We start from the raw sequence: 25055 nt of genomic DNA on the forward strand, positions 1-25055 counted from the left end.
TTGTACATGAGTTTGCCGGGGCTCGACCCACTCCGGGGCGGCGGGGAGCCACACCGACTCACTATCTGCTGGGGCTTGGGTGCTTTGTCCAGCTGCAGGGTCTCAGCCCTTGCAATCCTGAAAGATACAGGAAGCCCGACCCTGGCTCAGGGCGGGCACCAACGTTGTCTCAAGGCTCAGATCCCTAGTCAGGGTTGAGCAACAGTAAATAAAGTATTTAAGCCCAGGCCCTAGGTCAGGGCAGGCCAACAAACGCTGCGGCAGAGCTCAGGCCCTCAGGCAGGGCTGAGCAACAGTAAATAAAGTATTTAAGCCCAGGCCCTAGGTCAGGGCGGGGCAACAAACGGTGAGGCAGAGCTCAGGCCCTCAGGCAGGGCTGAGTACCAGCAATAGGCTTAAGTCTCAACAGGCCTGGGAGATGGGGAGACTGCCACCCACAGGTTGGGTGGCAGGGGGGACGCAGGCCCTCCCACTCCACTGCGTCCCAGCCCGGGGCCCTAGCAGCGGCAGAAGACCCGCTGCTTAGTCAGTGGGGATCCTGGCCGCAACACACTGACATCGGCTTTGGCAGTGCTGCAGCCAGACTGGGGTCGGCTGCCCCCGGGCTACTTCACACTCCCCCTCAGGGCCTACCTGGGTGCTGGCGTCGGCCTCGGGGGGATCCTGGACCATGGGTTCATCATGCCAGGGATCATTTGGCAAGTCCGGGAGCTCCTCCGGATAGGAGGCGCAGGGCAGGCCCGGCGGCGCCTCTGGGTAGCGGGCGCAGGGCAGGCCCGGTGGCTCCTGGTGGCCACTCCGGGCCGTGGAGGTTTCCAAGCCCCGAGCTAGGCTGGAGATGTCTGGTCTCTCTGGCTGCTGGGGCCTGACTGAGTTCTGAGGGCCCGGCTTTATACTTCCAGGTCGCTGCCTGACCCTCTGCGGGGCGGGCTCAGAACTCCCTAGCTCCGCCCAGTCCGGCCTCCGGATGGGCCCGCCCACTTCCCGGTTCGCCAATACCGACTCACTACAGTCCTCGATACCTGGCTCGGTCTGATCTTGTTATACAAGGGAACCCGGAATGGATTCACAGCTAGATTTTGTTCACAAAAAGGGGTTATTTAGGACAAACTAGGAGCTCTATATTTTGCATGTTGGGAAAACTCTGGAGTATCATTGCTTCATTTATCATCTTTCCTTAACATTTTTTCTGCCTGCTATTTTAGTCCTGACATTTTTTAAGAGGTTGGGCCAGAGCTCAGCTGCAGCCTTGGCTTGCTTAGTACAGCTGAGAGAGGGATGCAAAGGTGCCCGTTACACACCATGGTCATGCTGTGCTTTAACATATGACAAAAGGCTCTTAGGAACTGGGGACTAGAGATGGGCAAAATAACTGTAAAGCTTTTTAGATTAATCTTATTTCCAAAGTTGCACAAATATTGCAAAATGGAAGCAAATATTTGAAGTATTGTGTTTTTTCACCAAAAAATGCATATGAAAATGTTTTGCTACTGGGAACACTGAAAGCATGCGTGCACACACACACACACACACACCATTTTGCAATTATTTTCTTCACATTTGAGTTTCACATTGGTTGGCTGAGATTGGTTACAGGGTATCAGTTCTGGTTTCCAGATTGGCTGATCCTGTATTTAAGAAAGGAAGGCTGCCTACACCTCCTGTCAGACATCCAATGTGTTAGATAGGTAACCTACCATCACCAGACGTGAGAACAGTATGTCCTCCAAAGATTTTGGAAGACACAAGCAGGCCAGTCTTCCCTCTACAAAATATAACATCAGATGGGTTTGAAGGGTCATTGTCCTAGTCACACAAAGGGCTGTAGAACTTGATGGGTTCTTCAGTAGGTTTGGGTTATTATTCAATCTCTGAACCGTTTGAAGTTACCCATGACTAAGTTTATATGGAGGTTAGTTATGTTCAGGCTGATCTGTAGTTGATTTTACACATAGTTTAGCTATAGCATTGCTAGTCTGTTTGAATTTTACCTTTAGCTATGGTGATACTCGTTTACATTGTGCTTTAATTTTATAGATGTAGTTCGACCCTGTTAGTGCTGGGATTTGCATTGTTTTTATATTAGTTCCCCTGTAGTCACAATGTTCAGATGATGATGCTTTGTGGACAGAATCAGTAAAGCTATGATTATACAGTGGTGAGATATATTAATGGAAACCAGACTGGCAACCAAAAAGGGGCCATGATTCTGTCTTAACCTGCTACCTGTGGATTTTCTCAGGTCCAGAATTGGGGTTCCCCAAATTAGGTGAAAGCCACTTTTGTCCCCACCTCCAATGCCACATGAGTGCAGCTTGACCAGACTGGAGGATCCAGTCTTAGTAGTTTATTCCTCCATTGTTTTTGGAAGGCCCCAAATCCCTTATCTTTCTGGTATCTCAGTAGGGCCTTGCAGGCTTGGTCCCTAAGCTAAAAAAAAAATATAGAGGGCATCATGCCCCCACCACCACTGTATTTATGGAAGGGAAAGCTCTGACTTCCAGAGGCTATTACCTAAATGGCTTCTAGCAGTCCCAAAAGTTCCTTTTTGCAGCACATGGAGTCTCACTGAATATTTGCTTTTTGAGCATGAATTGTCCATAGCCACCGAGGCCAGTTTCATCAAATGTTTTCATACTGACAAATATCTAAAGTAGTGGCAAATCTTTCCTGCACAACCAGTTGTGCTAAGCCACTGGTAGACTTGAGGGCCTCTAGGTGTAAAGCGGGACCCGCACTCAGTGTGCACATTGGGGTTGGTGATGAGAAAAGCTATCAAGCCCACCAATTAAAACTTTGGATTTATTATTTAGAGTGTAAAGCCCACATCCTCAAAGATATTTAGGTGTCTACCTCCCATTAATTTGCCTGTGTTAGGCATTTAAATACTTTTGTGGATCTAGGGTTATATAATTCTTATGTTTGTAAAGTGCCTAAGACAATGGGCCTAAGCACTACTGCAATACAAATAATAATAATAATAATAATAAATAAAATATTTCACCACTGCAGAGTTATACCAGTGTAAAACTGGTTTAACACTGAAACATCAGGCCATTCATGGCGTTTTTTGTGTTCAGCCTTGTGAGTTACATACAGTAGAACTTCAGAGTTATGAACATCTCGGGAATGGCGGTTGTTTGTAACTCTGAAATGTTCGTAACTCTGAACAAAACAATGGTTGTTCTTTCAAAAGTTTATAACTGTACTCTTGTTTGTTTGTTTTTTGTCTCTGCTGCTGCCTGATTGCATATGTCCAGTTCCAAATGAGGTGTGTGGTTGACTAGTCAGTTTGTAATCTGGTGTTCGTAACTGTGAGGTTCTACTGTAGTTACTTATATGTGAAAATTTTGCTCGGTGCACAATTTTATGTTTATTCTGAATATTGAAAAAGAATCTGAATAGCATTCCCCATGCAAAGCCTTCACCATTAGTGACAGGAAGACAGAAGAGCATTAGTTTTCATGATGCTGATAACTTTCATTTAAAAAAAAAAAATACACTGCATTGCTAGTTAACCTTCTGTTCTGCTTCTGAGGCTGATTTATATAATCCCATTCAGTTCTGTTTTACCTAAGTTGTGAATTTAATTGTGCTGCTGGAAGCTGTTGAATTCTCTTCCTTGTTTTAAATTCTCGTTCATTATCATATGCTATATGCAACAACAGCAGGCATAAAATGTAGAGAAGCCATAAAGGACACATTAGACCTCTTCACAGGTTAATTTTATTTGTAAAGTTACACTTGCGTAGCTCAGAAAAACTGTACCTTGTATATGCTTAATCTTTTTAAAGCAAATAGAACCTTTAAGTACACTCTTTGGCTTTGGGTAAATAGAAAAAAGGGATTAATAATGCCACACAGCATAGTAATATTAAAATACATTTTCCAGGCTACACATTTTCCAGATAGCACAAGTCTGGACCACAGTCTAAACCAGAGATCCATCTCTGTTTAAAGCCTATGTTATATTTTGTAAACAGCTGAGACGAAGGGAATGATAACCTCGGTGACAAGGCTGGAATGCATCAGAACATCATGAAGCTTAGTTGTCACCACCACACAAAGCCACCAGAATGGTTTCATAATCTCCTTTGGTTTCATCCTGTCAATTTAAGAACACTAAAATTATTATTACAGTTCTGACTAAAGATTCCGACTAAGATCAAGACCCCATTGTGCTGGACACTGGATATACACCTTGTAAGAGAGACAGTCCCTTCCCCAAACTAAGGCCACACAAGATTAACTCAGTGAACTCTGTATGGTCCCACTAAGTTAATAGGACTATTCAGAGTGCATAAAACTAAACACATGAGAGAGTCTTCAGGATCATAGCATACACAGACAAGATAGACAGACAATGGTGGGAACCAGAAAGGATTCATTTTACAGATGGGGCACTGAAGCACAAAGACATTAGGTGATTTGCCTAAGTTGATACAGTAGGTCTATGGCAAAGCTGAGACTATCCTGAGTCCCGATCGAGTGCCTTAACCTTCCTACCATAGGTGAAATGGAAAATCACCCTTTACCAGTGAACATGAATTGTTTATTTAAACTATAATTAATACATATTAAGATTGGGCTATTCCTAACTTGTGTTAGCATAGGGTTCTTTTGAAGTAATTTTAGATGTTATGATATTTAATTGCTCACAGAATTCAGCAATTTGGAATATGATTTCCATGAGCATCTAATTTATTAAGCTCCATGTTTTCTCAAGTGTGACTATGCCTTGCCTGATTCAGATGGCATGTACTATATCAGATTCAATTTTCTAATGCAGTCATGTAATTTTGCATCAAGATAGGATGCAGTGCGATATCATGTGAGACAAAGAATCGTGTGTGTGTGTGTGTGTGTGTGTGTGTGTGTGTGTGTGTGTGTGTGTGTACACACACACACACACACACACTCTTAAGAATACTAGTAAATTGCATCATTGTACTGTCTGCAGTATTTTATCTGTAAAATGGCAGATACTGGCAAAGATTAATGTGAGTGTTTTAGTCCATGTACTGTACGTTTCCTCTACAATCACTGTGTTTATTACTGAGAGTATTCAGTAGCTCTCAAAAAGCTATTTGGCAGTGGTACATTTAAATCAGTGAGCTACTAGAAGGAGATTGTTTAAATTTTCCATAAGTGCATTCTGGTTTTGCTTTTAAAAAAAGTAAGCCTAAAGACACAGGGACAGATCTGTAGCTGGCGTAAACTGGCATTGCTTAGTGATTTACACCAGCTAAGGGTGTCACCTTTTGAGTTCTGCTGAGGATGCCTTACTGCTCTGGAAATGCAGCTTTTTTCAATGTTATATTCATTTGTCCTATTTATAGGTATATATTTAATTTACATTTCAGTAGTTGAATTACAGAGACAAGTTGAATGAGGTAATATCTGTTCTTGGACCAAATTCTGTTAGTGAGAGGGACAAGCTTTCTAGGCACACAAATCTCTTCTTCAGGTCAGAACTCTGTGGCTAGAAAGCTTGTCCCTCGCACCAACAGAAGTTGGTCCAAGAACAGATATTACTTCACTCGTCTTGTCTCTCTAATATCCCGGGACCAGCACAGCTACAACTACATGGCATATAGCAGTAGACTTGGTAATGGAAAAGTGCCAGACTGGCAGCCCTGAAGACCTCTGTCTACCCCCAGAATCCTTACAGCAAGGATAGGGGCAGTGTAAGCATTCCTACCCTGCCCTCCCACTGTGTCTCATGTGGAACCACAGCTAAAAGGAGGAGAGTGTAGTTCAGTCTATGTTCACTCAGTCTTTTGGCCACTGGGCCGAAACTGCCAAAAAGTGCTGTATATCACCATTTGCAATGGCTTTTGTGACACATGCTTATCCACCAGGAAAGGACTCAGGCCTACCACCATTTTCATGTGAGTCACTGAAGAAACATCAGCTAGTAATTATTTTTCAACCCCACCTAAATTAAAATTGGTGACCTAAAGGATGGCTATAAAGTCCATTACCAGCCTCCTGAGCCAGCCAATTACAATAACATTTTACATTCAGTAGTTGATATAGCTTCAGCTGAAAGGAAAAACATACCAAGATGGCCTGGCAGAGAGGTGTGCCATACAGCTTCTTATAATAGCCCTTGATCTCATTCATGTCAACCTCAGAACGTGAAACCATGACTCTGTTCAGTGTTTTGTGGCGTGTCCCAGAGCCCTGTTAAAAATAAATCATGATTACCTGGGCATACAAAGCATTATTCTTAAATCACGGTGGTACGTGTTTATTTTGACAATCTGAATGATTTTTCACATCAAAAGGAATTGCATGTTAAACAATTGGGGGAAAATGGACTGTTGCAACATAAATCAAAAATAGCTGTGAATTCATCTGACCACTTGAATGAGCATGGGGCTCAGTCCCCAGAACCTACACTGCTTCTGATGCCCTCAGATCCTCCCCTGACAGTGTGGAGACATGCTGATAAGGCTCCTTTGCTTTCTGCTGGCCGTGGACTGCCCCTTAAAGTGAGGGTTCTCTAGAGAAGCAGATTTTCCTCTGGTGTGTGGAGGTACAAGTGAAATCTGGCTTGTTTTCAATGTCAGGGAAAGCACAGGCTCTCTATTTATATTTAAAAAAAACATGAGGGGGTGTCTTCTCATCTTGATACAATTGGGTTTACATGCATAGCTACTATTAATGCTAATGGGAGTTATGTGAGTAAACTCCTAACCACTGGGATGGGGAAACATCCTCATTACAGTGGCCCTTATGGTCTCATGTGAACTCCAAAATTCTACATTGACGAGGCCTTATAAGTTACTAGATAGATACAGTGTCCATTGGCATGCTCTTAAAGTTCATTCTGGGTGTAGAGACATTATCAGTTCTAGTAGTATTCCCCATTTTATATAGTGTTAATATCACTGAAACCAAATTAACTTTTTAACTGTGTCCATTGTAGATAGGTAGATGCAGATGAGGTCCTATAGAGATAAAGCCCCGAGCCCTTATATCAGACAGGAAAGTGTATGGAAACTCACTGAATTCTCTTCCCTTTGGCTCCCTCCTGAGGGGCTTTTCATGGCAGGATGCTCTGGCCCAGTTTGTCATCTTATATTAAAAAGTTCTCCCTCCCCAAACAAAAGTTTTTCAGCACACTCTACCTTCATTGCCAAGTTGAGCTTTTCTGCAAAGAAAGCTGGTTTGCTTGTGGCACATTTCACTGCAATGAAACAACGTGACGGAATTAAATATGACACATAAGTAAAGCGCACACGCAAAGTGGGGGAAGGGTACTGTCGTCAGTGCTGAGTTGGGATTTGCAAGCACGAGGTTAAGAAATACGCTGCAGTTTTCAGGTGGCAAAGTGAAGCAGTTTTCTTCCAGCTTAGAAACATTATGCAGTGAGCAATTAACTATACCAACCATATGCCGAATATCATGATGTATTTTAGAGGATGCTGATAGTACTTTTCCATTTTTTTTGTGTGCCCAAACTAAACCTAGCAAAGGAATAAAGCTAATTGGTGTGTTATGTTTGCACCAAACACTGAGAGCTGGGTTGGGCATACAGTAATAATATATTTCACACCTATGCAGCACTTTGCATCCATAAGTCTCAATGTCTCCTGGAGCTCTCTGGTGCACAAATGACATGCCCACTTCATCACACCTTAGGGAGAATGCAACTCTTCTGTATCACTGGCCAGATCCACTGGCTGGTGTGTGTGGCGCGAACATGGTTCTGCCTCATCCCTCCCTCCTTTGAAGTGGGATGTGGGCCCAGGAGATGTTAGAAAGGAGATAGCCTTGTCTATCAGCAATTAGCCCAAAGTCACCCAAAGAGTCAATGGCAAAGTTAGAAATAGAATCCAGGTCTCCAGATTCCCAGTCCCATGCTCATTCCACTGAGGTGTGATATTTTAAGTGAGGATTGTTCAGCCATAGGGTAATCCCCAATGTTGTAGCTCCACCCAGTCTCCCATCATTTGTACTGTGCATGGTGAACAGAAAGTTTAAAGGACATAACAGACATGCGACAATAAACATCTGCCCTGAGTCTTTACAAAGATATTCTCCTGAGCAGCATCTTAGATGGATGGTTTGTAATATGTTATCAAAATGTAAAGTAAATCAGTGTGGAGAATAAAAACTTTACAGCCCTGATTTTTATTTACACTGGAGCAACTTTATACCACTCTGGCAGAATAAAGATCTTTAAAGTGAGTTTAAATTACTTTTATGCTTGCTCTTTGGGCCTTTTACACAGCCAGAGCGACTTTAAAGCGACTTTAGTACAAATGAGAATCAGAGTCTATAGGTGGATTTCAACAAAAACATCTGTTTATGAAATGTGCATTTTCACACATTAATTTATATTTTGTATTTATTTGAAACAATTCCTGTTTACTCCATTTTTTTTTTCCAGTTGGACTTTTCAAAGTGTCAGATACCAAACTGTCATGTACAGTAGCTATGCTAGTTTTTAATGAAACACAATAGGAGACCAGGATCCCTCCCCATTGGGGCAATGAAAGATAGTTTACTTCTGACATTCATATAGTTAATATGGAAAGAAGCACAGTTTAGAAGAATGAGTTACTTGGCAAGGGGGATTACATACCAATCGCTGTCAGGCAGTTCTCAATGTCGCCTTTCAGTTCCAGGTCCAGTGCCTTGTTCATGTCATGTTGGCTGAATTTGGTATATTTCTGAAAGACTAAACATGGATATCAAGCTTAGTGAAAACTGGGAAAATGGTATGTTCTTGTTCTCTTTATTTTGTTAATGTTAGAAAGTTCTCTGATGTTCACCAGCTGGAGTAGACAGTTAGCTAACAGTTTGATGATGTCATCAGAGCAGCAAGAGATATACAGTGTAGGAAATAAGCTACGATTTGAAAAGCTTGCAGCAGCTTTGAGTTTCCAACTTCTGACACAGGAATTGATGTACCAGATCACATGATAGAAAGTGTAGTTATGTACCAGGCCCATTTAGCCCAATAGCCAGTCTCTGACAGTGGTTAGTATCAGATACTTCAGAGGAAGTGACAAGAAACCCCATAATAGTTAATTATGTGATAACCTGCCCGTATGGGAATTGCCTTCCTAACCTCAGTCAGTTAGTGCATTGGATTGTTCCCTGAAGCACAAGCAGTCCTCCAAAAAGCAAGTTAAGACAGATACACATCTACTGCATTTACTTTAGAAGATCCTCAAAATGGGATGCAGTTCAACCCATAATGTGAAATGTCAACTTTATGCACTGGTTATTGTACACCACCATCCAAAATGTGTGTATTGGGAATATATTTCATAGGAATAACTTATTTCAAGCCTTTGCTGAAATAACCTTCTCATGTGCATGTTTCTGTTCATTGGATTATACAGTATCTGTTTACACTGATATAGCATCTGACTTTAGAAATTGGGGCCCAGTCCAATGTCTTTTAAAGTCAATGGAAAGACTGTTTGATTTTGGTGAGCACTGGTTCACATCCTTAGTTGTTTCAATACTTCTGGCACCTGTTACTCAGATATATGAGAGGTGCATTTTTAAAATACAGTTCCCCTAAGGCAGAAAGCTTCATTCAACCTACCCCTTCGAAGATGTGGGAGGCTTCTCGTAGTAAGGATGGTAATGAATACATTGATATCTGTTCCTTTTCTTTTCTCTCCTGCTTCATATAAGGCCTATTGTAAAGCACAGAAGTTTATATATTATCCTTATAATGAGACGACCTGGAATATTGTACATCTAATGCTCTCACCCTCAGCCAAACATAGGCCTTTTCACCATTATCTTCATCAAGGACTAAGGACATTTCATACGTAATATAGAATGACTCACATGTCATAAACTTGTACAGATGATTGTTATTCTTAGCTTTTCCCACTGTTACTGCATTCTTGGCTAAATTCATAATAGTTTCACAGGCCACAAGACACCTGTGCTTGGCATTTCCAAACATTTTTTAACATGACCATTCCTGAGAGAAGTATGCTGCTGTCAGTGTGGAAAGTACAGGACTGACTGACTTTCTATTGCTGGACCCAAATGTGAAATTAACTCAGATAAGAATTCCACAGAAATATAATATGGGAAAGCTACACACCAGATCTTCCTTTTCTTTCCATGAAGGCCATTAATGGAAAACCAGAAAAACCAGACGTATCTTCTTCCTTTTCCCCAGCTCTCCAGACATCCTCCACCCACAATAATCACCTGTGGGATGGGACCCCCTATCATGGTTAAATCCATTCAGCAAAGGAATTGCCAATAGTACTCCATTCAGAGCCCAACAATGATGCACTTTAATTGACCTATTGAGATTCTATTGAGTGCTGTAATGTACTCCTTCCATTTTAAAGGATGAATGTGCTGTCCTCTCAGCCATGCGTGTGTGTGGGGGTGTGTGTGTGTGTGTGTTTGAAACAAACACGTGCTAGGAAACTGAACTCACATACTGTAGGATTGAGCTTTACAATGAGGCCAACCAGCTGGCCTTTATATCAATTTTGAAGCTCTGAATTAGAGTAGTGATGATGTGATTTTACCTACAGGCATAAAAGGTCAGGATAGGCTGCTATTTCAGTGTTGTTGACCAGGGTGTTTGCCCATAATAAAAATCACACTAATCTAGAAGCTGTACTATGGGAAATGATTGTGGTATTTAAACTTTCATTAAAAAGTTTCTAAAATCTGAAGTAATGACATACTAATAAGCATCAAGGAATCTTGAAAGGCCTATGATTACAAAGGTAAAGCTACAGCTAAAAAGGGAAGTGCTAACAAGTTTCCTTTGGCTAGGATGGTGCAGGTGGTTCTTCCCTCCCATGTACGCTTCTTTCCCCTCTCAGAGATTGGTAGATGTATTGTTTTTTATAAATGAAAGGAAGAGGTCCTGGGTAACTTATCAACCACACTACAGACCTCTACTTGCTCATGCAATAACAGCTTTCTCCAAGAAAAGAGACTCCGTCGACCCCTAAACTCATAAAGAATCTTGGGTGGGATAGGGAGGACACCAGTACAGCAGATTATATAATGTCCTCAGCTCAAGTGATTGTGCTTGTTACAATCTATGTTGAGCATGGAAAGAAAACAGACAAGAGAAAACGTTTCTCAAATAGAGTGCAGAGCCTTTTCTTACCCTGGCATCATTGTCAGCAAGCTCTTCATTCACACGGCCATCTTCACTACGGTCACCCTAAAAATTTTCATTTTCTCATGTTACCATTTTGTTTATATAACCCTGGAATGAATGCCATTTCCCATTACGCCATTTTAGCATGAAGTTTGAGAGCACTAAGGTGAAGTTCCAATGGGTAAGTCAATTGCTCTAAGAATGAAATCAAAGCATATGCAAACCAATCAGGATTCCTTTGTTTAGGACCAGACCTAAGTAGTGCCTTACTTCTTGAATAATCATATGAACTTCATTGAGACTCCTTGTGAAGTAAGGTGCTATTCACCATAAAATAAGGGGTGTCAGAATCTAACCATCAGATAGAAATTCAGACACTGAACTCATTTTAAGATAGACTTAATAAATTTCATTCTGATCAAGGATTTTATCTCAAGATGATATTTTAAATCTCAATCCTTCATTTTGGGGGGGAAATTTCACACAGATTGTGACATCTTCAGATCCCTGAATCAAGGAGTCTGATACCTGTTGACTTTACAGAAAGATTTTATATATCATGCCCACTAAATAAATGTTTTATTTAATCAGATTTTTTTTAATGAAGAGTAATAAGCAATAAACAAGTCCCCCATGGTTTCTCTGGCTGATGTTCATATGTCATCTAACTCAACCAAGACTATTAACTCTTTCTTAAAAATAAAGTTTATTGAAAGTATTTAACATGGCATACCTTGGCTAGAGCAAGCAAAGCCTTTTGGAAGTCTCCAGATGTATCTGAGGCAATGTCTTTTGCAAGATCTCTCTTAAACTCTACAATAAAACAACAAAACAATAACAAAAAAAATCCCACAATATTTTAAAGAATTCTTCCATCTCATTTATAGAAATATTCCCTCCAGTTCTAAATCTCCAACTTAAATATGTGTTTTTATCAATATTGGAATTAGTCATTTTGATTTGGGTCCCATCGTTATCTTTGTAGGAAGCTATCTTTGAGTAATTTTTAAGTGCCCTCTCTAATTTGTTTATTAATAAATTGAGATGAACTTTGAAGTCTGGATTCTGATCCAAACATCTAACCTTGGGAATAGAAGGGGGAGGATGGTTTAGGTCCATCTCTTTTTATAAATTCCTTGAGTCACATTTTCCATAAGGAGTCTGGTTTACATGAGAAGAAGCAGGGGACAGTAAGGCTCTCCTGCTGCTTTGGAGTGAAACTTTTTATGCCAGGAATGGAATTTCTCAGACTCATTGGCCATGGATGCTTCAAAATCACCAACACTAGGGAGAGAAACAGCTTGACCGAACATGCTTTTATTGCTTCCCCAATGATATGTTCTATTCATGTAATTTTACAACCTATGAATTACCTTCCCTGTAGACTCTGTTGATTTCTCTGATTTCCCTGTTGTCCCTTGAAGCCAGAATCTCAATTAAGGTATCTTCATCAGTTCCAAGCCCCTGTTGGAAAATGGTTGAGCAAATTTTGTCTGACCTTATATAACTAGGGAAACACAACATCTAGAAGCACAGAACCACATGTGATAACTATAAAATCAATGTCCTTGATTACAGAAGCATAAGTTTTTGGAAGATTATTTCATCTGGGAGCCCGTATACAGTAAGCCAAGCCTTCCAGTAAATCAGAAACAATAAGCATTTCACACCATCCTATAAATTATTTTTACTATAGTTCCTCTTTATCGTACTTAATGCTACTAATGTCTGAGAGAGGTATTACAAAGACTGAGCAGCTTATAGGTAGGGCTTGCTCTGAGGAAACTGGGTGGAAGGAAATAAAATTCCTTTTTTTAAAAATTAGTAATTTAATAAATGCTATAGGGAAATGACAGAAGTGAAAGAGCACCATTTGTTCAACCCCTGTCAAGGGCTGCATTTGCCACCTGAACTTTAGCTTATGGATTATATTTCCATATGTCTAGTGTTAAATACGTTTTCTCCATCAGAGTTTTTACTTGGCCTGACTATAACTTTAGTTTTGAAGAATTAGTCCATTCTGCTGCTTTGTGGTAGTGTTATATTTTTTTAAAAAGTAAGGAGTGGGGCATTTGTTCTTCTTCTTCTGATTCACCTGGGGCAATTCAGAAAGCTTTTTTTCTACATGGAATTTTTCTTGTTTCGTCTTCAACATGAACTGTTCAAGAACCAAATACTGTATTCAAGATGACTGTACACATCAAACTGATGCAAGTAAAATCAGATGTTAACAAACTTGATGAAATAATTATAGTCATGAAGCAAACAAAGGGAAATTATTTAGCAGGTGCGAATCGATAGCTTGGCTTTATTGCACCAGGGTATTAAATAGTCCGGTTTTCAGAGGGTGAAATTAGAACTATTCATGCTCATACTTTTAACTGATTGGTACTTGCAAGCAATGGATGCATCTTCACAAACTTTTAAATAAATAATACAGATGCTACTCTTGTCTGACGCTTTGAATTTATTGGTGTTCTTATTTGGCACTGCAACCAATATTCGAATCTGAATATAATTGCAGAATATAAGCAAGGATAGCAGCAGAGTTTTTTAAGTTGGGAGTTGTGCTGAAATTTTATTGCCATACCTTCATAGCGGCCCTGAGCTCCTCAGCATCAAACTGGGCTGGAGTTTTCAACAGAGCCAGGACAACTTCTTCAAGCTGACTTTTGAGGGCTTTTTTCAAAGCTTCTTCCAGAGACTACAAGGAAGGATACACAATTGTAAGCTGGCAAGCTTTAAAGACCCACAGTTCAGAAGCACCCAGAAAATGAATGAGCAATCCTATTTAACCTCACTTAGGAAAAATTCACCTTCCATTATAGAGAATCATGTTTTAAACTTCGGGTACTTTGTCTGCTTTTTAGTCATTTTGATGATTCTTTAACTAGCTATTACAAAGTGTTCAGAAGTGCTCTCTCTCCTGCATACTGCACTGAAGACAAAATAAAACCAAAGCAAACTTTCCAGTTCTTATAAGTAGCTAATATTGTTATTGTGATAGTGACTTGCTTAAAAGTGCATTTGAGTGGGTGGGGGGCTTTTGTGTTTGCCTGGTTAGGAATAAAGAAGTTGGAAACCACCCTATTAAAATGGGAGATTTTCCAACAAGCTCGGTACTGGCAAGTGACGTGAGAGATATTGCAAGTTTAGGATTAGTAGTGGATCTTCACATATCCTATATACCAACTCTTCCTAACTTAACTGCAGTCCTTCATATTTCAGTGTGTGCAAAAATTATAGCCCTATGCCCACCCCCCAAACAAGCCTGTAATAATTGCTTTAAGAACCTGTCACCTCTTTATTGATACACCAAGCAGGGTACTCTGTTCAGCAAGTTAGGACCTCCTAAATCAGTGGGGTTGCTAAGGGAGCATTAGATTCAGTAGTCAATATCTGCTGAATTCTGCTTAGTTTCTGATACTCCACCAGCCACTAGAGTAAGTCCCTGGAGAATATGCTTTTAGCATTTTAAAAATCTTTCATATTATCAAAATTGAAAATTAAATTTTAGTTTTAAAAAGGGGTGAGACGAATCCTAAGGGTCTTTGTGACTTTGAAACTGTGTTTTAATGTAGGCCTTAATAAAATAAGAGAATTGCAAAACTGGGGCTTCCTCTCTGGGGCGGGGTAAGGCTGTGTAAACCACAGTGAGGTTTGCTGAACAGGAAGACAGAAAACTTAGACAAAAAAAGGCACTTTATTAGAACTGTTTTCTTAGTGGTTCCCTGCAAGCCACTTCAGGGTGAGTAACTTGATTGCTGGTTTCTTTGTGACTTAAAGGCTCAATAATTTAGATATGTTGATTGTTTAAATAATATTTCAGTAAAGTTATGGGCTAGACTGGAGACTTTGTTGAAGGGAGGTGCAGAGCTACAACCTTCTCAAGGAGATACAATGATCCCCAAACTCCCCTGAGCACCGGGGCCAGTAAGGGTGCAGTCTGTAACATCCACTAGGATGGAGCAGCCTGTGCACCAGACCCACTCAATGGGCTGGTGTAGAAGTGAGTCAGAGCCATGATCCTGCCTCTTCCTTGCTCCTTTTGGAATGATACCCCCTCCTGAGCACACATGGAGAAATTCCTCCTGGTTCTCCAAGCACAGATATTGTGATTGGAATTGGCCCTTATGTAGGGTTGCCAATTTTGATTGGACGTATTCCTGGAGGTTTCATCATGACATAATATTTAATTAAATATTAATCTTTAATTCCTGGCAACTCCAGGACAATCGTTGAGAATTGGCAACCCTATCCTTATGCAAGATGCACAAGATTTCTTGCATCCTTCCCCCTGTACACTTGCACAAGGGCTAGCCGCAGCCTGCCCTTTATGTTTACTTTTCTATATACCATTAGATTGGCAATGCATATAGATACCCAGGATATCATGCTGAGAATTGCTATGTTGGAGCATAATCCTACAAAGTACTAAATGCCTCCAAAATATTAGTGAGAGCTCTCAACTCCCAATGACTCTCAGTGAGTCCTTTGGGGCTTTAAGGTGCTTGGTGATTTGCAGGATTAGAGCCTTGAACTTTACCTCAGAACGATGATGGCCATTAAGTTAAAAGATTAATAGCCTTTGCACATCTGAGTGCACAATGTAATTGCAGTACAACATCATCACTCCCGGCCACAGCCTTCAGCAACTACATAGAGAAGATTCCCTGTAATATTATGTTTTGGGAAGCTAAAACTGCATGGACTGTTAGGACTAGCTGCAAAAATTGAAAAACAAGCTGCATATTAACGGCAGCCTTGTTGTTACTGTACCTTTCCTTTAGACTGCTGGTATGCAGCTTTGATCTGCTGGCGTTGTCCATTGGTTCTTTTAGTCAAGATATCAATGATGGTCGCTTCATCCACACCTGAAAGTGATGGAAAACAAATCTTTGTAAATCATTTTCATAATCCTTCCATTTTGCTTGCCAGTATCTCTAAGTTATGTGTACAAATCATGATTTGTACATTATATTCTCTGAAATCTGTCTTGTTTACACTGCTAGACACATTTACATTTATCCAAGGAGAAAATTTAGTAATTAAATTTACTAAATTGTGATTATAGTCAAGAAAGCAGATAAATAGATTCCTTAAAGGTTGTTGAAATCCATGCTTGCTATGGTGTCATATACAAAGTCACTGAAATGTTCTGAGTGAAAGTACCCACACTAGGCCATAGCTAAACAGAATAAATATTATTAGCTATCATGCTCACGTTTAATTTCAGTAAGTCTAATTGAAAAAGATGTCATATTCTGACCAATGTGAAATTCATTAAAGACAAAAGAGTAATTGAAAGAGCACATAGCACAGTATAGCAAATTCACATCTTCTTAATCTTGGGGACATTTATGGGAATCAAATCAAAATCATTAACTTGGCATGTAATAAAATTCTCCTTCAGTTCTCTAAAGATTACATTTATAATATTGCTACCCTTTGTGCAACAAATGCATGAACTGTTAATGCAGTGTTACAGTCTGAAATTGAAACACAAAGTTAAGAAATCAAAACGTTCAGGTTTTTCCCATATGACACATTCAGAACGCAGTAGTTTTGATAACTCGCTAGTCTTTTAGATATGTATGAGTTTTCTCTGCTAAATGCTGTTACCTCTGGTTCTGTCATTTTGTTTAAGGTTATTCATTCTCAACTTCCCTGGGGAAAAATCCTAATTCTGTACTTGTGTGTCATATTTTTACTCTTCTTACCCTTAGCAGTTATAGCTTTGTCCAATGCGGCAGCATCAGATGATGGATTGAAGTTAGGGTAGGTATGGACTGCGGAGCCACCTTTTGAATTTTTCTAAAAGAAACAGAATTTGGTCATTTCACAGAGACTCATTTTATGCCAAGAAGCAGCTCATGTGAGTTTCCTAATTGGGAGAACTGTACTACTCTGTATCATTATCAAGGAAGGGAATGTTATCCCTTTGTAACCCTATTATTAAAGAAGGGAAAGAGTAGAGCACAAGGCTATTTAGTTATATAATTACCAGCCCTACCACTGACTTGCTATGACCTTGGGCAAGTGACGTAGGATCTGTTTTTGGTCCAACAATGCCAGTGCACCAGGAGCAACCCCACCGAAGTCAGTGTGAGATTAATAGTTACCTAGCTCACAGAGGTGGGGGGGAAGCTTTATTAATTCATGAGTAAAATGCTTTGAAATCCTAGGATGAAATAAAATATATAAGTGCAAACTATTGGTATTCAAATCTGTTTGGGTGTGAGGTCTGATAGCGCATTATACTACTACATCAGTTGGGTCAAATGCTAATATCTGAACTTTCATAGAATTAATCTGTTCTCTGTGTCTTCAGTCTTATCTCCTGCCTTTTCTCTCTTTACTGGGTATATTTTAAAGAACTTTAGAAGTGAATGATTAAGGAAGAAGATACAAGAAGCAAGGTGTACATTGTGATGCATAGGGCAAAATGAACTACTTAATATACTTGAAGTGCTGATATCTCACTAAGCAACTGTGTGGATGGCCTACTTCCATAATTATATCATTATGTGTGCTTACTAACATACACATGTAATTTGGCAAAGCTAGACTAGGGAGAGTCGCATGTACTTAATACTATTAAATGTGCACTAGAATCATTGTTGGTAGATGTGGCACATTAAGAGGAGGCACTGCCTACTTCAGTGCCCCAAGGTCTCAGACATGCCCCATGATTTAATTTTTACTTTGGCTGCCATTGCGAATCTTTTGAGCCAAAGCAACTGCTCATGAAAAGAATTCCAGGCTGTAATGGTGCAACTGGGGCTGCCATGCTGGCGAAAGGGGAGTCTGACCAGAAGGCCGCTGTGCTCAGGCAGTCCCTGGATGGAAAGGCTGCAGGACTGGGGTTCCACAAAATGGTTTCAAGCCACCTTAGCCCACCATCTGCCCCGAACACCACTCAGCCAGCACAGAGGAGCCGGACCAGAACTCCCAACTTCACACTATTCCAATCTTTCCTAGGTTCCTTTCCTCTCCTATTTCATCAAGGACTGTTACTTTCCACGTATACTGTGACTTCTCACTGGTGTATCACTTTATTTTTTACTGACACTGACATCCATTAGGTTATCAGAATCCTCCTTGTTGTATCAACAATGTTTCTTATCTCTGTATCATCAGAATTTTTTAAAATTATGCAGCACATTTCTGTTTTGCAAATCTTTCCGGTATCATTGATGAGACTAGGTCCCTGTACTTATTGTTTGAGATCCCATTTGTTATAATATTCAGTGACCCTTCCCACCCTAATCATTTTTTATCCAAATCATATCATATCTGCATGAGAACAAAACTTATTTTGATTGAATCAGTTCCTCCTTCACATTACTAGTCTCAGACTCTTGGTTTCCTATGTTTGTTTGTTTTTAAATTTTCATGGCACTAGGAGTCCCTGTGTCCTCTTTAAATGTCATTTAATCCTGATAATCTTAGGTGTCCATATTCCCTTGTGTGGCAGATGGACTCATTTTAGCTTTGCTTCTTATAGTATCAATGGCTGGCTACAGAGAATGACATTTCATTACAGTAACTGAAATGGTTGTCCCAAATGGGTGTTGGATACAAACTGGTAACTAGATGTTACTGTGTGTAAATAAGAATAATATCTGTTATCTGATACTGGACTTGCCATCATAGACATATGCTAGTAGTGCCTAGTGTAAAATCCTGGCCCCAATGAAGTTAATGAGAATTTTGCCATTGTCTTAAATAAGGAATGATTTCATCCCTTACGTATATAACAAAATACAGATTGATTCCAACATTTTGGCAATCTGTGCTGATGTTTTTAACTGTGTTTCTAAAGTCATTTGTATGTGAAAGTTATACTCTTGGGAGGTTGCAGTACTTACAATGCACTCCTGCTCCTCATTGTCCATAAACCAGGCCTGCTTCAGGAATGCTTGCACCATCGACATGTTGACCCAAGTTTCTGGAGAGAGAAAATGAAATATTAGAAAACAAAATTTGTTTTTCATCACCTTTATCCTCATGGCATCCCAAAGGATTTTACAAGCAAGAGACCCAATCCTGGAGTTGCTATACTCCTGTTGACTACAGTGGGAGGCTGAGTAACGTCTGCAAATTCAGGCACAATGAGTTGCAAGTGAATGTGTAAGGTATATGTGGCAGCCCTTACGACATTAAGCAATTGCTCACACACAGCCTTAGCTATTGGAACATGTTTTAAAAACAGAGGAGATCAGATCAGTGTTCCAACTAGTTTGGCATCCTGTTTACAATAGTGGTCAATATCAGCAGTTCCAAAGGAAAAAAGCAAGAAATCCACAGAAAAATTTCTTCCTTGACCCCCCCCATTAGTTAAAAGTTGGCTTCAAGGGTTTGTAGCCTTTCAAAAGTTACTTTTATAATGCTGGGTTCTTCATAGCCATATAAACGTATAATTCTTTTATGAATTCTGCTAAGCTCTTATATACTGTGTAAAAAGTATTCTTTTAGCCGCTTTAAATTTGCTGTCTTTCAATTTCACTGAATGTCTCCTTGCTCTTGTATTATAAGAAGGTGAATTCAGTGCCTAGTCTACCTTGTCCATACCATTCCTTACTCTGAATACTTCAATCATGACCCCTCTTATTCATCCTCTCCAGTTTTTATTGAGACAAGGGAGTATTTTCTACAACAGAAGAAGAAAATTGAAAATAGTAAATCTCATCTATTCTTTTTCCCCAATCGAAAATGTATTGGGCCAGAATGAATGTGTGGTATTTTATAGTACATTCATGATTCACTTTTGTTTGGCTTTTGAGTACATTAGAACTGGGTTTTTTATTATATACTGTGTGTGATTTGAATTGTTGTTTATCAGATTTTAACTTTGTGTGTGTGTGTGTAATATGTCTTTCTAATGGATAGGATTTCAGATAAGCATGCTAGAGAGTATTAAACCACTGGGAAAAGATACAATTAGTGTTCTCAGCCTCCCACCCACAAAAAAATATAGAATTAAAGGCTGCAGCTCCATCCTTATCCTACCTTATTGTGCCTATAAGGGATTCATTAATAGGGCTTGGTTGAATCCTGCTTTAAGTAAATGGAGACAAATGACCATTTCAGGATCAGCTTACATTCAAAGAGTAATTAATGTGTGGTACTCACTATAAAACACAGCACTTGAAACATAGATATATTATAAAAGAGGGGATAGATGGGTATATAAGCCACACCTAGCTTCATTTTAGCTCAGATTGTTGATATTAAATAAAGGGTTCGATCAGATCCTACTGTAGCACAGTAAGAAACAGTATCTAAATAAAGTATCCTATAGACTTATGTTAGGAAAACAAATCAGACTAGAGGATGTCTGAAAATAGAACTTTTGACAGAATGTATAATGTTGTTGAAGCTGAAGATTTGATTTGATTTTTGCTAAAATCCCCGTCACCTGGATCACATTTGTGTCATTCCATCTCCTGGGTATAATGCTGAGGCTCTAAGATTGATGTATAATACTGAAAGGATTGAAAAGCAATGTGGGATTTGGGGATGTAAGGAATTCTAAGAGAGCTGGTCAAAAATTGGAATTTCCATCTTGTAAGAATTCTAAAATTTTGAATTTTCAATTAAAAAAAATAAAAAATGTTTATGGAACGGACAAAGTTCAGAAAAATTTCTATTTGGAAATGTCAACACATTTTATTCTAGCCTTATTCAATATCGAAATGTGTTTGCCTGAGCTGCCATGATACGTAATAGGAGTAGTAGTTTGGGTGCCTCAGACATCTGTTCTCCTCTATGTGCTGGGCTCACACTACATCTCTGGCCATACTACATCTCTCATAAGGCACTAATATCATGTTACTTTCCTTCTTCACAGTGTCAGTTCAACCAGAATGGAGACCATAGAGCATCATAGGAGATGCTGTTCAGCCCAAGGAGCCAGCCCATAAATGAGAATGGGCGCACAATACACCTGAACTACAACTCTCATGAGACGCCACAGCAGCTCAGACAGACACAGATTAATGTCAAACTGACCTGAAACTAAATGTTTCAATTTGATTCAAGAAACTGAAATGTTTTGATTTGGGGCAGCTTGACCTAAAACAAAATGCACCTCTACCTCGATATAACGCTGTCCTCGGGAGCCAAAAAAAAATCTTACCATGTTATAGGTGAAACCGTGTTATATCGAACTTGCTTTGATCCGCCGGAGTGCGCAGCCTCGCCCCTCCCGGAGCACTGCTTTACCGTGTTATATCCGAATTCGTGTTATATCGGGTCGTGTTATATCAGGGTAGAAGTGTACTTAATTTCAATTTTCCTAATGGAAAATTGCAGTTTTCCATGCAAAATACTGATTTTGCAGCAGTTCCATTTTCCATTAAAAAACATTTCTACGGAATAGAACGTAATGGCCATACTGGGTCAGACCAAAGGTTCATCTAGCACAGGATCCTGTCTTCCAACAGTGGCCAAAGTCAGGTGCCCCAGAGGGAATGAACAGAACATGTAATCATCAAGTAATACATCCCCTGTCAATATTCCTAGCTTCTGGCAAACAGAGATTAGGGACACCATCCTTGTCCATCCTGGCCAATAGCCATTGATGGACCTATCCTCCATGAATTTATCTTTTTCTTTTTTGAACTCTGTTATGGTTTTGGCCTTCACATCCTGAGCAGAGCAGAATATTCCCGAGCAGAGATAATTTTAAGCATTTATAATAACTAGTAGGTTAAGGATAGTATATTAGCTTTGCATTTGGAATATCTTCTCCTTTGACAGTATCTCATAGCTTTAGCATCCCGTGTCAAACCTACGGCCACATTCTTGCTACGGATGCCTGCATGACTCACTTTTATTCCAGTAGGAATCTTGGGCCATGGAACAAGCATAAGGCCACCCTACAGTTGGTGAAAGTAGGAAACACACTTTTGTCCTATTCATGTCCTATGGTTCAATGAAAAAAACACAGGCCCATTTCAATGCCTGAATACCTGATTGGATAAATAATCTAAAAGGAAACTTAATTTTTAATCATAAAAATCTTGTGTGGTTGAAAAAGACGATGGTCCCCAGCCTCAGTTCTAGCTGAACAGCTTTCACATTTATGCACCCCTCACCCTAGTTGAGGGCCAGTAGAGCAACCCTAATGTTGGTATTAATTAAGGACCATACCAATAATAAATAGAGCGGTTGCAGTGGCTCTTATGCCATCCCCCATCCTGGTTGCTCAAATATGGGGAGTGGTCAGGGAAGAGGTGTGGCTGGTGGTTCCCAGATGCTTTCTCAGTCCCTCAGGTGACTGCCCTGTGCACAGCAAGCCCATGATCAAGAAAGTACAATGGTAACTTAAAACCGCTTTTGCAATACCACTCCTGAGTTGCATTCTGTGCTCCCGGATATGAGCCGTAATCTCTACTGTACCCTAAATGAAATGGGAATGTATCAATCATTTAATTACAGTTAGAAGTTCTTGGGCTGGATTCTCTCTCCCAGTCCCTGACACTCTGCTTCCTGAGAGGCACAAAGGGACTGGAATCTGGCCACAGCTGCCCAACTGAGAAATCTCAGAGTGCAGGGAAACTCCTAGGCTGGCATAAAGTTGGTGGAGATGGCTTCTACACCAACCACTCCTTCCCCCCCCCCCCCACTACACATACACACATACCTGCATCACAACCTCTAGGCCAGGGTAAGGAGGGGCCAGTTAGAGCACAGCTCTGCTCTTCAAATTTTCAGCCACTGTAAGTCCATTCAGGACCCATAGGCAGTTGCTATAAACCCCTAGGCTGCTCTAATTTCCATCGAGGCTGAGTAGACATGGCATGAGATTCAGGTAGCCATAACTAACTGATTCCCTTTATGGTCGCTCCCTCCTTTGTCAGCCTGATCTTGGTGCAGGAGGAAGTCTAGTCCCTCATTTCCCTTTTCCATACAGACATTTTGGCAAACAAATCCATCCATTTTCTTCTAGTAAACTACTAGCAGTTTGGGGTTGGTTTGTTTTTTAATTCTACAAGGTAAACAGCACTCTGGCAGGGTTAAATACCTTACTCTGATTGCTCTTTGGTTTGTTCTATTGATTCAGAGGGTTAAGAAATAAGTGAGTCTACATGATGAAATTCCTTATCGGCCCAGTTTAAACAAAGTATATTGATTGGAGCAACATGATAGCTTACTATAAGTGATAATAAAAGATTGCAAGAGTGCAGGAAGACACTTCCAGGGTCTCTGAGCACACTCTTGAGAATGAGAAGCCTAATTTAGCAGGAGAAGTGAGTAAGAGAGGATTTGAATTTGCTATCAAGAGAAATGGAGAAGCTGGCTGGACTCTTGCCAGGATCACTAAGGAGAGGTGCCTTCTCCTAGACTTCCCTCCACTCCCAAGCTCAGGCTGGGACACCATCTAGAAATGACCAAGATGGAAAGGGAGAAAAAGTGGCCAAGCTGCAGGTACCATAGGGGGAGAGAGAGATTTCTTCCTACTTCTAATAAGTACTTGGAAAGTTATTTGGCTGATTATCAGAAGTCTGGCAAGAATTTGTCCCGCTATCCAAAAGCTGAATCTCTGTAGTAATATTAAACAGCGGCTAAATACTTTTTAATTTTTGTCTTTGGAAACAAAACAAGAGATTGAATTTGATCTTACATTGTTTTTTTACACTCCATCGACTTCAGTGGGATTACTTGTGATTTACACTGCTGTGAGATTGGAATCAAGCCAAACCTTTGCATACCACATTTCATATGGGGGGTTGCCTCTCCAGGAACTATATTAGACGGACCAGCATGACGGATTTTATAGACACATTAAGTTGGTCTTGAAAGAGAGTCTATTAACATTGTTAAACCCCATTAGCAAAAAGTTTTGATAGTGTAGACATCAGAAGTGTTTGTGTACCTATTGTCCATGCCTACTGTACATTCCTGCCAACACCCAGGAAATAGTGCTTCACTCTTATATGTACCAAAAGCTTGAAAAACCTGTCCTCAGGACACACAAGAACTACAGAGAGGAGAGAAACAGCCTCACCCTTGGAGAAAAAATTAATGGAAAGTCTGAGCAGACCAAGAACCAAATTCTGCAGCACTTACTCATACTGAGTTGCTCTTATATCAGTGTTTAATTATAAAAGCAGATTGTTTTCGTAGCTACCTCATTAAGACTATCACTGAGGTTTCTTTTTCACTTACAGCTGAAGTTTGTGAAACAATGAATACTGTTTTTAAGCAGCTAACTATTGTCAAAGTAAAAGCAGTTTTAAAAAATCATTTCCATATAAGGTATTAGTTTCCTGTTATTCATAGTTTTGCTGTAAAAATAGCTTTCCATGGTAACCCATTAAAAAACAGAAACCAGCTAATTCCAAACAAATGTGCTCTCCAATCCTTAATATTTATTTAAGATTTCTTGTACACCTCAAGTAAAGAAAAATAGTGACAGTTCCAACCCCTAAATGTAAATGCAATACTTTAAGAACTGACCACACCCATTCATGCCTGTGCCAACCAAAACAATCTGCAGAAAACTGCACAAAATCATTTGGTAAATGTAGTACATATTTATTAAAGTTTGCTAAATCAACACAGACCCACAAAGAACTAAAAAATGCATACCTTTTGCTTCACACAGCTAAAAAAGTGTTACTTCTCTGGAAGCTGCAGTCTAGAAGAGGAAAGCCTAAGGCTTGTGATTTTTATAAAGACGTTGGGTGACCACACCTAGCAACCAGAGACTATTTCTAGGACTCCAATGATTGGCTGATGGTTGTTTGAACGCTAAATATGGGCTCTATCCAAAACACACACACACATAAATGCCTTGCAAAACCATTCACTGGAGTTAACTAAGAGCAGATTTCAGAGTGAAAGAAAGAATGACAGAAATGTTTTGGTACTGTAATTTTTTTTACACTTCTGGGGTCAGATCCTCTGCTGGTGTAAACTGGGATCG

The 25055-nt window shown here is 40.0% G+C and overlaps 1 protein-coding gene across 2 annotated transcripts; it reads right to left on the reverse strand.

Moving 5' to 3' along the window:
• Nucleotides 1–3706: 3706 nt before the first annotated feature.
• Nucleotides 3707–24808, reverse strand: ANXA1 (annexin A1). Of its 2 annotated transcripts, XM_024211018.1 has the most exons (13): nucleotides 24719–24808; nucleotides 18991–19070; nucleotides 16840–16933; nucleotides 15899–15993; nucleotides 13710–13823; nucleotides 12493–12583; nucleotides 11853–11932; nucleotides 11126–11182; nucleotides 9572–9665; nucleotides 8597–8692; nucleotides 7137–7195; nucleotides 6064–6186; nucleotides 3707–4105 (listed from the first exon to the last, which is right to left on the reverse strand). In XM_024211018.1, the coding sequence occupies exons 2-13, from the start codon at nucleotides 19054–19056 to the stop codon at nucleotides 4046–4048; spliced, it is 1029 nt and encodes a 342-aa protein (XP_024066786.1). In that variant the 5' UTR covers nucleotides 19057–19070; nucleotides 24719–24808; the 3' UTR covers nucleotides 3707–4045. The 2 variants fall into 2 exon arrangements, with proteins under 2 accessions (XP_024066786.1, XP_024066787.1); XM_024211019.1 differs by lacking the exon at nucleotides 8597–8692.
• Nucleotides 24809–25055: the final 247 nt, after the last annotated feature.

Source organism: Terrapene carolina, unplaced genomic scaffold, assembly GCF_002925995.2.
Source record: "Terrapene carolina triunguis isolate 2854851 unplaced genomic scaffold, T_m_triunguis-2.0 Scaffold113, whole genome shotgun sequence".
In the NCBI taxonomy this organism is placed as follows: domain Eukaryota; kingdom Metazoa; phylum Chordata; order Testudines; family Emydidae; genus Terrapene; species Terrapene triunguis.